This window comes from Tachyglossus aculeatus, chromosome X1, assembly GCF_015852505.1.
Source record: "Tachyglossus aculeatus isolate mTacAcu1 chromosome X1, mTacAcu1.pri, whole genome shotgun sequence".
Classification (NCBI taxonomy): domain Eukaryota; kingdom Metazoa; phylum Chordata; class Mammalia; order Monotremata; family Tachyglossidae; genus Tachyglossus; species Tachyglossus aculeatus.
The window spans coordinates 85965953-85978254 of NC_052101.1; the positions used below are offsets into that span (position 1 = coordinate 85965953).

The following is a 12302-nucleotide window of genomic DNA, read 5'->3' on the forward strand; positions in this document are numbered from 1 at the left end:
TCGTTGGAAGAGGAGTGGGATTCCACTCAGAGATTTTCAGTGGAGAGACATTCTCTGTCCCCACAGACATCTTCCCGTCTTCTCTCTTAGGCCACAGTTGCCAAGCTTTGATTGTCCCTGGGCTCTCTCCATACCGATACTACTTTTGGCTCTTCCTTTTTCCTTTCTGCAGCTACCTTTTTTCCAACTTTTTCATTTCTTGTAAAATATTCTATGTCCCATAGTAATGGCTAGATAGGCTATCCAGGAGCCATGTGCTTGACTTATCCCTAGGGACCACTTGGCCTTTAATTCAATAGGAATTCATATCTGGGCATCGCTCCTCACCCTCTGGGACCCAGGAGTCTGAGAGAAATGAGAAAGGTTGGCAGCCAACCTTGGCTGACAGCACATCTCCATCTTGGGCTGAGCTGCATCCCAAGAGCCAAACCAACTTGAATGAAAATAAGGGAATTGTCTTCCGGAAACTTCCCAATGAGACTGATCTTGCAGCGGGTAGGAGTGGGAGGAAAGAGACTTCAGCTGCTCTCTTGCCAATGGGACATCTCAGACTGCTGAGGCTTGAGAAGCTCATGAAGCCTCCCCTCCTCCCACCCCCACCTAGTGGGGGCCTGCCCTAACAGGGCAAGAACTGCTAAACGGCTTTTGGCTCTGTAAAAACATTTAGAACTTCGGCGAAGTTGAGCCCGTTGTGACTGTTGGGCTCTGAACTGGCCTGCCAAATGATCATAATAATCATTGTGGCATTGAAGTGCTTACCTTGTGCCAAACACTGTACTAAGTGCTGGGATACATAGAAGTTAATCAGTTTGGACACAGTCCATGTCCCCTATGGGGCTCACACTCTAAGTAGAAGGGAGAATGTTTCACAGATGAAGAAACCGAGGCACAGAGAAGTTGTGATCTGACCAGGGTCATGCAGCAGACAAGTGGCGGAGCCTCAGTTACCTCATCTGTAAAAATGGGGATTCAGACTGTGAGCCCCACGTAGGACAACCTGATTACCTTGTACCTTCCCCAGTGCTTAGAACAGTGCTTGGCACATAGTAAGAGCTTAGCAGATACCACAGTTATTATTACTATTATTATTTCCACCAGCTCTTGGCTCAGCAGCAAGTCAATCAGTTTCCTAGAGGGAAATGATTCCCTCCCCAATACTTGTTCGTGGGCCCACCTGTCACAAAAAGACTTATTGATTTGAGTGGAGAGTGTGGGAAAGAAATTCCGGAAGGCTTGCCTCCAGTTCAGGTGCTATCTGGAGGGAGGAGTAGGAGAAGGAGGAAAGAGCCTTGCCTCTGGGCTGAGAAGTGGGGACCCACAGCTTCGGTTGATGTCAGGCTGGTCACCCGCCCCCACACATCACATTTGGGTTCTTCTTTTCTCTTTCTTCTCAGGCGAGAATACCCGGCCCAGATCACTCCCAAGATGTGCTTACTGGAATGGTGCCACAAAGAGAAGCTTCCTCAGCCGGTGTACGAGACGGTGAGTCTGGATTTAGGCCAAGCTCTGATCTGGTGATGGTCTCCACCCCCATTGGGCTGACCTGGTGGCTGGCACTGCCAACCTTGGATCTAGAAGAGGTCCAACCCACGTTGGACAGGGTCTGTGATGGAGAAAGTCTACTTCTACAGAGAGGTTTAGCCTCTCAGCAAAGGGGATGTGTGAAGGTCCCATCCCTCTAGCACTGGAAGTGACGGCCCTGCCCCACAGGTGTTTAGGGAACCCACCATTACGTGAAGGCAGATGGGTATTGTGTCTACTCCCCTTGAGGCTGCTCTGCTCTGCTCCTAGACTCCCTGAAACAGATACCTCAAGGATTAAAAACCCATCTTGTTGTCGGCCACGGAGGTGGGTGGAAGAGGAAATAGGCTGAATTCTTCATTATGCAGACAGGGCAAAGAGTGGACCAGTGGAGTGTTGTGCCGGGAGACACACAAACAGGGTTGAGTGATATTTTTCTCTTGTAGCCTAAGTAAATCCAGTGATCTTCCTGAGCTCCTGGAGGTGGAGGCCACATGAGAATCTGGAGTCCCTGAAGGGTACCAGTTCCTGTGTCCTTTCTGCCTATCCCCTGACCTCCCAAATATCCTGGGAACCTAGCCTGTCTGAGCTGCCTTTTTCCCAAAGGGGTTTGAGGGTAATGCTGAGCAGTTATGTCCCTGTGGATCTGGCTGGATCCCTGCTGAGATCCTGGGGGTGGGGGTAGGAGGCACAGAGATGGGGGGGTAAAAGGAGGGAGGGTAAATGGGGAAGTATGAGAGAGCCAGGCCAGCCAGGAGAGTCCATGAAGAGTAGTGCAGTATGTGCGAACCTTCTCGGGGAGATAATTCAGTTTTCATTCACCACTCGTGGTATGCCGCATCTTTAGATAAGTACCTGAACTCCCAAGGCATTGCTGGGGTTCCCCAGAAATGGAGTTTCCCCTAAACTGTAAGTCATTGTGGGCAGGGAACATGTGTACCAACTCCATTATATTGTACTCTCCCAAGCGCTAACTAAATACAGTGCTCTTCACAAGGTAAGTGCTCAAATACGATTGATTGATTGATTGGGTTTTCCCGAGCTTATGTGAGAGAAGAGACAGAAGCCTTTCCACTGGCCTTGGCAGAGGATCCGGGGCAGGTAGAGAATTCTGTAGGAACTGCAACTGCCTGCATTTTGCTGGTCGATACCCTGAACTCTCTCTGTTTTAGGTTCAGAGGCCGTCAAATGGACTGTTCTGTTCGGTTGTAACTGTGGCTGAGCAGAAGTACAAGTCGTCCATGTGGTAAGTTCTTGTCACTGCAGGGAACCCAGAGCAGGAAAGGGAACTGCAGAGATGTGGGGGAGTTATTTATTCCTGTTAATGTCTGTCTCCCCCTCTAGATTGTAAACTAAGTACTGGGATAGATACAAGATAATCAGATCTGACACAGTCCCTGTCTCACATGGAGTTCACAGTCTACGTGGGAGGGAGAACAGTTAACGAATCCCCATTTTACAGATGAGAAAACTGAGGCCCAGAGCAATTAAGTGACTTGATGCTGGTCACACAGTGGACAAGTGGCAAAGCAAAGATTAGAACCCAGGTCCCCTTAGACAAAGCTGAGTGCCTTTTGGATGCAACACTTGGGGAAGAGTGAAATGCAGGAATATGAGATGTAATCTCAGGTACCCTCTTACTTTTCTGTTCTTTCTCCACTCCTTTCCTCCTTTTTTTCTTCTGATCCCCTTATTGCTTGACTGAATTTCCCATATAATAGCCCCTCCCCTGTTTTTGTATTGCAAAAATTAATGCCAAAAGTAGGGTAATTATGCAAGCAAATATGATAATCAACTAGGCATTGTAGCTAGGACACTTCACTGATGCATCAAGTGACCTCTGTTACCCTGCACTCTAGCACAGGCTAAGCGGTTGGGCATCCATTCCTGGACATGTATTATTAATATTATTATTAATAATAGTAATGGTAATAATTGTGATATTTGTTAAGCACTTAATACTATGTGTCAAGCACTGTTCTACGCAATGGAGTAGATACAAGATCATTGGGTCAGGCACAGTCCCTGTCCAACATGAGGCTCACAGTTTAAGTAGGAGACAGAGCAGATATTGAATCCCCTTTTACTGATGAGGAAATGGTTTTTTTTCCCTCATTTAAAAAAAAAATCTGTACTTTCCCCCTCACCTCTTCCACTCCCCTCCGACATTGTTTGTTCCTTTCCACGTTCATGGTGGGCGGGGGCAGGGAGCGGCTGCACTACATTCTTTTTTCCATCAGTCTCATGCTCGGACAGTGCTTGTTTCCTTAGAGAATTCAGAGAGCCTTCTCTTCTCAATTCTCCCCACCCCGTCCCCTGTCCCCGAGTGTCCAACATTTACCATGGTGGTAGCAGTGATGAAGGAGTCTGCACCAGGCAACGAAAGAGGCACTCCCAGGTTGCAGGAGCAGTATCTCCATCCGACCCCAACAATCCCTGCTAATAAATGAACTGGATCCCCAAGATTGAGGCTGTGGGAGAGTGTGCCGGAACTGTGACAAAATAATATTCATCCTTATAGGGAATTTGTAGAGCCCAAACCCTCAAATCCAGAATATCATTCTTAGAGCCAAGTTATTGCTATATGTACTTTTAGCTTCCTCTTAGCCTTCAAAATTGGAGTGTTTGTAAAGCGGCTTTGAATTAGTCACTTACCTGGGATGAGTATTAATTAATGAATTATTGGAAACTAGATTTCAAACTCCACTTCTAGATTGTAAGCTCCTTCTTTAGACTCAGCTTCTTGAGGGGAGGGATCGTGTCTCTTTCCTCTATCGTACTCTGCCAAATGCTCAAAACGGTGCTCTGTGCAGACTCAACACTCAGTGAATACCATTTATTGATTGATGAGTGGCAAAAGGGAAAGGAAATATACACACAAGTACAGTATATCAGTTGCACACTAAATCACATGAATATATGAATACATTAGCTGTTTTGCATTTGAAGATGTATTTGGGAGGCAGCGTGACCTGGTGGAAAGGGCACGGACCTGGGAGTCAGAGAACCTGGGTTCTAATCCCAACTCTGCCACTTGCCTGCTGTGACTTTGAGCAAGTCACTTAACTTTTCTGAACCAGTTTCTCCATCTGTAAAATTATTCAATCGCTGTTCTCCCTCCTTCTTAAACCCTGACCCCCGTTTGGGACAGTGACCTTGCCCCATCTGTTTAACTTGTACCTATCCTCGTGCTCAGAACACTACTCGACATACAGTAAACTCTTAACGAAGATCATTACCAGAAAAACCCCAGGGAGTCAGGAGACTCCGGTTCTAGTCCCAGTTCTCCCGCTCGTATGTTGCATGTCACAACTTCTCTGTGCCTTGGTTTCCCTATCTGTAGAATGGGGCTAAAATAGCTATGCTCCCTCCCTCCGAGATTTCGAGCCCTGTGTGGGACAGGAATTGGGTCTGGTCTGGTTATCCTGTATCCACCGCAGTGTTTAGCACAGTGTTTGGCTTTTAGTAACAGCTTAACTGCCCTTATTATTATCATGATTATTTTAGTGGTGAATGTCCGACGGTGACGGTCTGTATGGAAGTGGGGCTGAAAAGCTTGTTATGGAACCTGCAGTACCTTATGCACTGGATACAGACTGGCCAAAAATTCAGCTGCCAGCTGCATCGCCTGGTGCTTTGTTTTTGAGTCTGCCTCCTTTACTTGTGTTCCCTTGAATCCTGCGTTCAAGAGAAGACATCGTCTGTGCTCCCATTCCCCTCCCCCAGTTCCGACTGCTGCTTCCGACTGCTGCTTTGACTGCTACTATTGCCCACCAACAGACAATAGTCCAGCCAACCTGAGCTTCTGTGGGTTTTTAATTATTTAGTAAGTCTACCTGGCATTGTCACCCAATTTCAGCAGCTATTTAGGTATTCTGTTGACATCAGGTCTCTGCGAATCCTGTTCGGTGCACGTCAGAAGCCGCAGGGCTGAGGGGAAAGAGCATGGGTCTGGAAGTCAGGGGACCTGGGTTCCAGTCTCAGCTCCTCCACTTCCTGCCGTGCAGCCTTGGGCAAATCACTTAAAGTCTCTGTGTCTCATAACATTGCAGGAACTCTTCTGAGCAGTATATGATCATTTGCATATGTTCTTGCATGTGCCACTTCCAAAGCACTTCATCATTATTAAGTATCGGCTGGTCCTAGATTACTGACTCTAAGACTTTTGATGGTGCTGTTTCTTCTCAGAATTGTTCTTATTGTTAGTGTTATTAATAATAATAATTGTGGTATTTGTTAAGCACTTACTATGTACCAGGCACTCTACTAAGTACTAGGGTACATAAAAGATAATCAGGCCCCACTTGGGACTCACAGTCCAAGTAGGAGGGAGAACAGGTATTTAATCTCCATTTTGCCAATAAGGGAGCAGAGGCACAGAGAAGTTATATGACTTGCCCAAGGTCACACAGCAGGTAAGTGGCAGAGCCAGGATTAGAACCCAGGTCCTCTAACTCCCAGGCCAGTGCTCTTTCAACGGGGCCACACTGCTTTCTCAGAAACTCCAGAAGAGTTTCCTGGAGGTCAGAAGCAAATTTTAACTTAGTTTCTAGGACTGTTGGGCATCCTGGCCTGGTAGAAAGAGCACAGGACTGGGAGTCAGGCGATCTGAGTCCTAGTCCCGGCTCTGCAACTTGCCTGCTGTAGAATTTTAGGAAAGTTGTTTAACATCTCTGTGCCTCAGTTTCCTCACCTGTAAAATGGGAATTTAATTTCTTCTCCTTCCTTGTTAGACTGTGAGCCTAACATGGGACAGGGACTGTGTCTGACATAATAATAATAATTGTAGAATTTGTTAAGTGCTTACTATGTGCCAGGCACTGTACTGAGCTCTGTGGTAGATACAAACAAATTGGGTTGGACGCAGTCCCCGTCCCATGTGGGGCTCACAGTCTCAGTCCCCATTTTACAGATGAGGTAACTGAGGCACTGAGAAGTAAAGTGACTTGCCCAAGGTCACACAGCAGACACGTGGTGGAGCTGTGAGTAGAACCCATGACCTTCTGACTCCCAGGCCCTTGCTCTATCCAATACACCATGCTGCTTATATATCTACCCCAGCCCGTAGTTCAGTGCTTGGCACATAGTAAGGACTTAGATGATGATGATAATTATCATCCTCCTCAAACATATGACCACTCAAAAACTTCCAGTGGTTGCCCAACCATCTCTGCACCAAACAGAAACTCCTTACCATCGGTTTTAAGGCATTCAATCAGCTCTCCACATCCTACCTAAACCTCACTAATCTCCCACTACAGCCCAGCCCACACACTTTGCTCCTCTGACGCCAACCTACCCGCTGTATCTCGATCTCACCTGTCTCGCTGCCAACCCCTTGCCCACATCCTCCCTGCGGCCTGGAACTCCCTCCCCTTTCATACTCGACAGACCATCACTCTCACCGTTTTCAGAGCCCTACTAGAATCACACCTCCTCCAAGAGGCTTTTCCTGACTGTCCCTCATTTCCCCCACTCTCTTCACCCTCCCCTCTGCATCACCTATGCTCTTGGGTGTGTATCCCTTAAGTGCTTTGATGGTCATCCCACCTCCACAGCACTTTCATATGTAGCCTTATACTCTGCCACTGTCTGTCGCCCCCTCTAGACTGTAAGCTCCTTGGGAGCAGGGATCTTGTCTACCCACTCTATTGTATTGTCCTCTCCTAGGCATTTAGTACAGCACCCTGCACAGAGTAAGTGCTCAATAAATTCCACTGATTGACTAAAATCAGTTGAATAAAGCTGGATCGGTTATTGCCACCTTTAATCAGAAGAAATGTGTCAAAGCCCTTCTCACAACCACCCAAAACGTTATGGAAAAGCCTTCTAGTTCAGGAGCAGCTGAATTTGGTTCGTAGCTACTAGAATCCAAGCAGCTTTTTGATCTGAGATCACTTTCATGGGACAGTTGGCTTCACACACAATCCACAGAGTCAGCCACATCACACCCACAGAAAGGTCCCTTGTGTTGTATTTCATGTTGGTAGCACCTGCTGCTATTCTTTTGCGTGCTTGTCTCTCTTCTGGACTGTAAGCTCGTCGTTGGCGGGGAACGTGTCTACCAACTCTGTTGTACTGTACTGTCCCAAGCCCTTAGTACACTGCTTTGCGTACAGTAAGTGCTCAATTAATACCATTGATGACTAGGTAGCCGTATTTATTTGTGTGAATATACTCTCAGTGACCACACTGTGGCACTGCTGCATCTTTCTGGGATGCCCTGGCCCTCAGCTCTCTGGTGCCGCCTTTCCCTTTCCCCTTTCCCCTTTCCCCTTTCCCCTCCCCCTCCCCCTCCCCCTCCCCTTCCCTTCCCTTCCCTTCCCTCTCCTGCAGACCCACTGATGATGAGACTGAGCTATCTAGGGATGGGGCCCTACCAGCCTCAGGCTGTGGCCTTATCAGATAACATGTGCTAAGCAGGCCTGAACTGCTGAGCACTGCAGGAAACCATAAGGGTAGTCAAGTCTGTTCTGCAGGGACCTGTCCTGGCCCCAGGCCTCTGCCCGGTGCTCCAGGGGCCTGGGGCTCGGCCTGCCACGGTGGGTGGGTGGGGGTGCGGTGCTAGGGAGAATGTAATAATAATAATAATGTTGGTATTTGTTAAGCGCTTACTATGTGCAAAGCACTGTTCTAAGCGCTGGGATAGAAACAAGGTAATCAGGTTGTCCCACGAGGGGCTCACAGTCTTCATCCCCATTTTACAGATGAGGGAACTGAGGCCCAGAGACGTGAAGTGACTTGCCCAAAGTCACACAGCTGACAAGTGGCGGAGCCGGGATTTGAACCCACGGCCTCTGACTCCAAAGCCCGTGCTCTTTCCACTGAGCCATGCTGCTTCCCCAGTCTTCCATCAGGCACGGCCCTCCTCTCCCAGGGCTCAGCCCCAACTTTTGTGGCCACTTGGCTCCCTTTTCTGCTCACAAGGGGCTCCGACTGGCCCTTGTACCCAGCCATGCATGCATTCCCTCCAAAGAATGGGTCGAAATCGGTGGTTCATTCATTCATTCATTCATATTTATTGAGTGCTTACTGTGTGCAGAGCACTGTACTAAGCGCTTGGGAAGTACAAGTTGGCAACATATAGAGATGGTCCCTACCCAACAACGGGCTCACAGTCTAGAAGGGGGAGACAGACAACAAAACATGTGGTCAGGTGTCAAGTCATCAGAATAGAGGTAAAGCTAGATGCACATCATTGACAAAATAAATAGAATAGTAAATATGTACAAGTGAAATAGAGTAATAAATCTGTACAAAAATATATACAGTTGCTGTGGGGAGGGGAAGGAGGTAGGGCGGGGGGATGAGGAGGAGGAGAGGAAAAAGGGGACTCAGTCTGGGAAGGCCTCCTGAAGGAGGTGAGCTCTCAGTAGGGCTTTGAAGGGAGGAAGAGAGCTAGCTTGGCGGATGTGCGGAAGGAGGGCATTCCAGGCCAGGGGGAGGTTGTGGGCCAGGGGTCGACGGCAGGACAGGCGAGAAAAAGGCACAGTGAGGAGGTTAGCGACAGAGGAGTGGAGGGTGTGGGCTGGGCTGTAGAAGGAGAGAAGGGAGGTGAGGTAGGAGGGAGCGAGGTGTTGGAGAACCTTGAAGCCAAGAGTGAGGAGTTTTTGCTTGATGTGTAGGTTGACTGGTAGCCACTAGAGATTTTTGAGGGGAGTAACATGCCCAGAGCGTTTCTGCACAAAGATGATCTGGGCAGCAGCGTGAAGTATAGGCTGAAGTGGGGAGAGACAGGAGGATGGGTGATCAGAGAGGAGGCTGTTGTAGTAATCCAGTCGGGATAGGATGAGAGATTGAACCAGCAGGGTAGCGGTTTGGAGGGAGAGGAAAGGGCAGATCTTGGCGATGTTGCGGAGGTGAGACCGGCAGGTTTTGGTGACGGATTGGATGTGAGGGGTGAACGAGAGAGCAGAGTCGAGGATGACACCAAGGTTGCGGGCTTGTGAGACAGGAAGGATGGTAGTGCCATCTACAGTGACGGGAAAGTCAGGGAGAGGGCAGGGTTTGGGAGGGAAGATAAGGAGTTCAGTCTTGGACATACTGAGTTTTAGATAGCGGGCAGACATCCAGATGGAGATGTCTTGAAGGCAGGAGGAGACCTGAGCCTGAAGGGAGGGAGAGAGAGCAGGGGCAGAGATATAGATTTGGGTGTCATCAGCGTAGAGATGATAGTTGAAGCCGTGGGAGCGAATGAGTTCACCAAGGGAGTGAGTGTAGATAGAGAACAGAAGGGGACCAAGAACTGACCCTTGAGGAACCCCTACAGTAAGGGGATGGGAGGGGGAGGAGGAGCCCACAAAGGAGACTGAGAATGAACGGCCAGAGAGAAGAGGAGAACCAGGAGAGGATGGAGTCTGTGAAGCCAAGGTTGGATAGCGTGATGAGGAGAAGGGGGTGGTCCACAGTGTCGAAGGCAGCTGAGAGGTCAAGGAGGATTAGGATAGAGTAGGAGCCGTTGGATTTGGCAAGAAGAAGGTCATTGGTGACCTTTGAGAGGGCAGTTTCAGGGTGGGTTGGGGGTCGGTGTAGGAAGAGTTGTGAATGAGAAGCATAGGTGGGAATGCAAGTTGTAAGTCCTGGCTTCAGCCCTGCTGGGAGACAAGAATGCTTCTTTGTTCCCTCCCGTGGTTCCCAGGCTTCCACAGCCTCACCCTCCATTCTTATTCCTGCAGGCTAGTCAGAAGAGCCGAAGGGCCAGGACAGACGCCTCTCAGTCGTGTGGCATTTTAGTCGAGCTCATGGCCCGGAGTTTGGCGTCATGCCCATTGTTCCTTAACCTTTCCTCCTCTCCGTCTCTTCTCAGGGACAAGTCCAAGAAGTTGGCAGAACAGGCCGCGGCCATCGTCTGCCTGAGGACCCTGGGACTGCCCACTGGGGAGCTAAGCGAGGGAAAAGACCAGTACCTGCAGAAGCGCAAGTGGGAGGGCCCGGGCTTTTTGAACGGCAGAGAGGCTGAGAATGGCCTGAGCGAGGGAGCCCCTCATAAAAGGCTCCACGCCAGAAGCCTGTGACCGCCTCTACGCCAGAAGCCTGTGACCGCCTCTCCCTCAAGGGGCCATCGGTGGCCCTCAGCCCCTGGTCCTCCTCCTCACCTCCCCATCCACTGTCCTGTTTTTTGGCCCTGTGAAGACCTCCCATCTGTACTCTACCTACCACCAGAAGTGCTCACTTTTCTTTTCAAGCACAGGAGCGAACTTGGTGTGGCGTTCTTGAGGCAACAAAGAGAGACACAGCTTCACACAGGGTCAGAGAGGTAGAAACACAGACACGGGGCAAGAAAGGAAGAACCGCAGCTATATGTGGGGCTGGAGGGCACATGGAAAGTAGTTGGGGCCAGGCGGGCAGTCTGTGACTAAGGGGTGCGGCCCTCAGGAGGGGGCAAGTTTGAGGCATGCTTTTCAGACAGGCTTTCCAGGAAGGAGCAGGGAAAACCAAGTATCAGACCTGATCTCCACTAGTATTTTTTTTTAATGGTTTTTCTGATCTGTTGTCGGGTTGGGGTGTGTGTGGCGATTAGTCAGCGTATTTATTGAATGCATACTGTGTGCAGAGCACTGTACTGAGCACTTGGAAGAGTACAGTATCACAGACACATTGCTGCCCACAACGAGCTGTGCATGGCCCCTGACCCAGTCTTAACAAGCCACACATAAATCTGGCTGACAGAAGCCCAGCCGTTCATCCAAAATGACCAAAGAGCGGGTAATGATAATAATAATTGTGGTATTTGTTAAGCGCTTACTGTGTACCAGGCACTGTAATGAGTGCTGGGGTAGATAAAAGGTAATTGGGTTGGACACAATTCCCATCCCACAGTCTTAGTCTCCATTTTATAGAGGGGTAACTGAGGCCCAGAGGAATAAAGTAAATCACCCAAGGTCATACAGCAGGCACGTGGTGGATCTGGAATTAGAACCCAGGTCCTTCTGACTCCCAGGCCTGTGCTCTATCCAATAGGCCACACTGCTTCTTCATGGCTGTGGGGCCCCATGGCATGTGAAATAGTATGAAGATTAGAAATAGAGGGGGCAAAATTAAACGGTGACGTCCCCCTTGCCTCAGGTGGCACCGTACTTTCAGGACCCTGAGACATGAACCGTACTGGATAATGTTCCCACATGGACTCCTCCTGCTCGTGCCCTCCATAGGATTTGACCCTTAAGTAGTGCTTGATACAGATGTCTTCTTAAGGGAATTTGTCTGTTAGTTCTCCCTGGCCTGTACTTAGCACCAAGCAGGGGTAGTGTCGCTTCCCTGGGCCACTGGCAGAGCTGTCCTTGGAGAGTGACTTCCCTCCTGTTACACCCTAGTATGCTGAACTCCAGGAGGAGCAATGATATAGACTGATTTCAGCTCTTCAGTTTGGACTCAAGAGGAGAGTAATAACTGTGGTATTTGTTAAGCATTTGATATGTAATAAACCCCATGGTAGAATACAAGCAGATGGAATGCAACCCCTGACCCACAGGGGGCTGACAGTCCAAGGGGAAGGGAGAACAGTTATTGAATCCCCCATTTTACAGATGAGGAAACTGACCCAAAGAAGTGAACCGACTGGCCTGTGATTGTGCAGCAGGTGAGTGGCAGAGTCGGGATTAGAACCCAGATGTCCTGACTCCCGGCTTCCAGGCAGCTGTGGCAGCCTGGAGGCTGAATCCTGCTCAACCAGCCCTGGAGGCCGTTAGGTTAAGCTTTCAGTCCTAATCCCATCACGGAGGGTCTGCCTGGAAAAAAGATAGAAGCAGGACTAGGGTCAGGGTGGGGCGGGGGGCTGCCCT

At 49.3% G+C, this 12302-nt stretch overlaps 1 protein-coding gene across 3 annotated transcripts in view; it reads left to right on the forward strand.

Moving 5' to 3' along the window:
- Nucleotides 1-10677, forward strand: part of DUS2 (dihydrouridine synthase 2) — a 47600-nt gene extending 36923 nt beyond the window's left edge. For all 3 annotated transcript variants that reach the window (XM_038772743.1, XM_038772742.1, XM_038772744.1), the window contains 3 exons: nucleotides 1395-1482; nucleotides 2694-2767; nucleotides 10328-10677. In XM_038772743.1, the coding sequence (XP_038628671.1) occupies nucleotides 1395-1482; nucleotides 2694-2767; nucleotides 10328-10535 (370 nt within the window). In that variant the 3' untranslated portion in view covers nucleotides 10536-10677. The remainder of the gene's footprint in view (nucleotides 1-1394; nucleotides 1483-2693; nucleotides 2768-10327) is intronic.
- Nucleotides 10678-12302: the final 1625 nt, after the last annotated feature.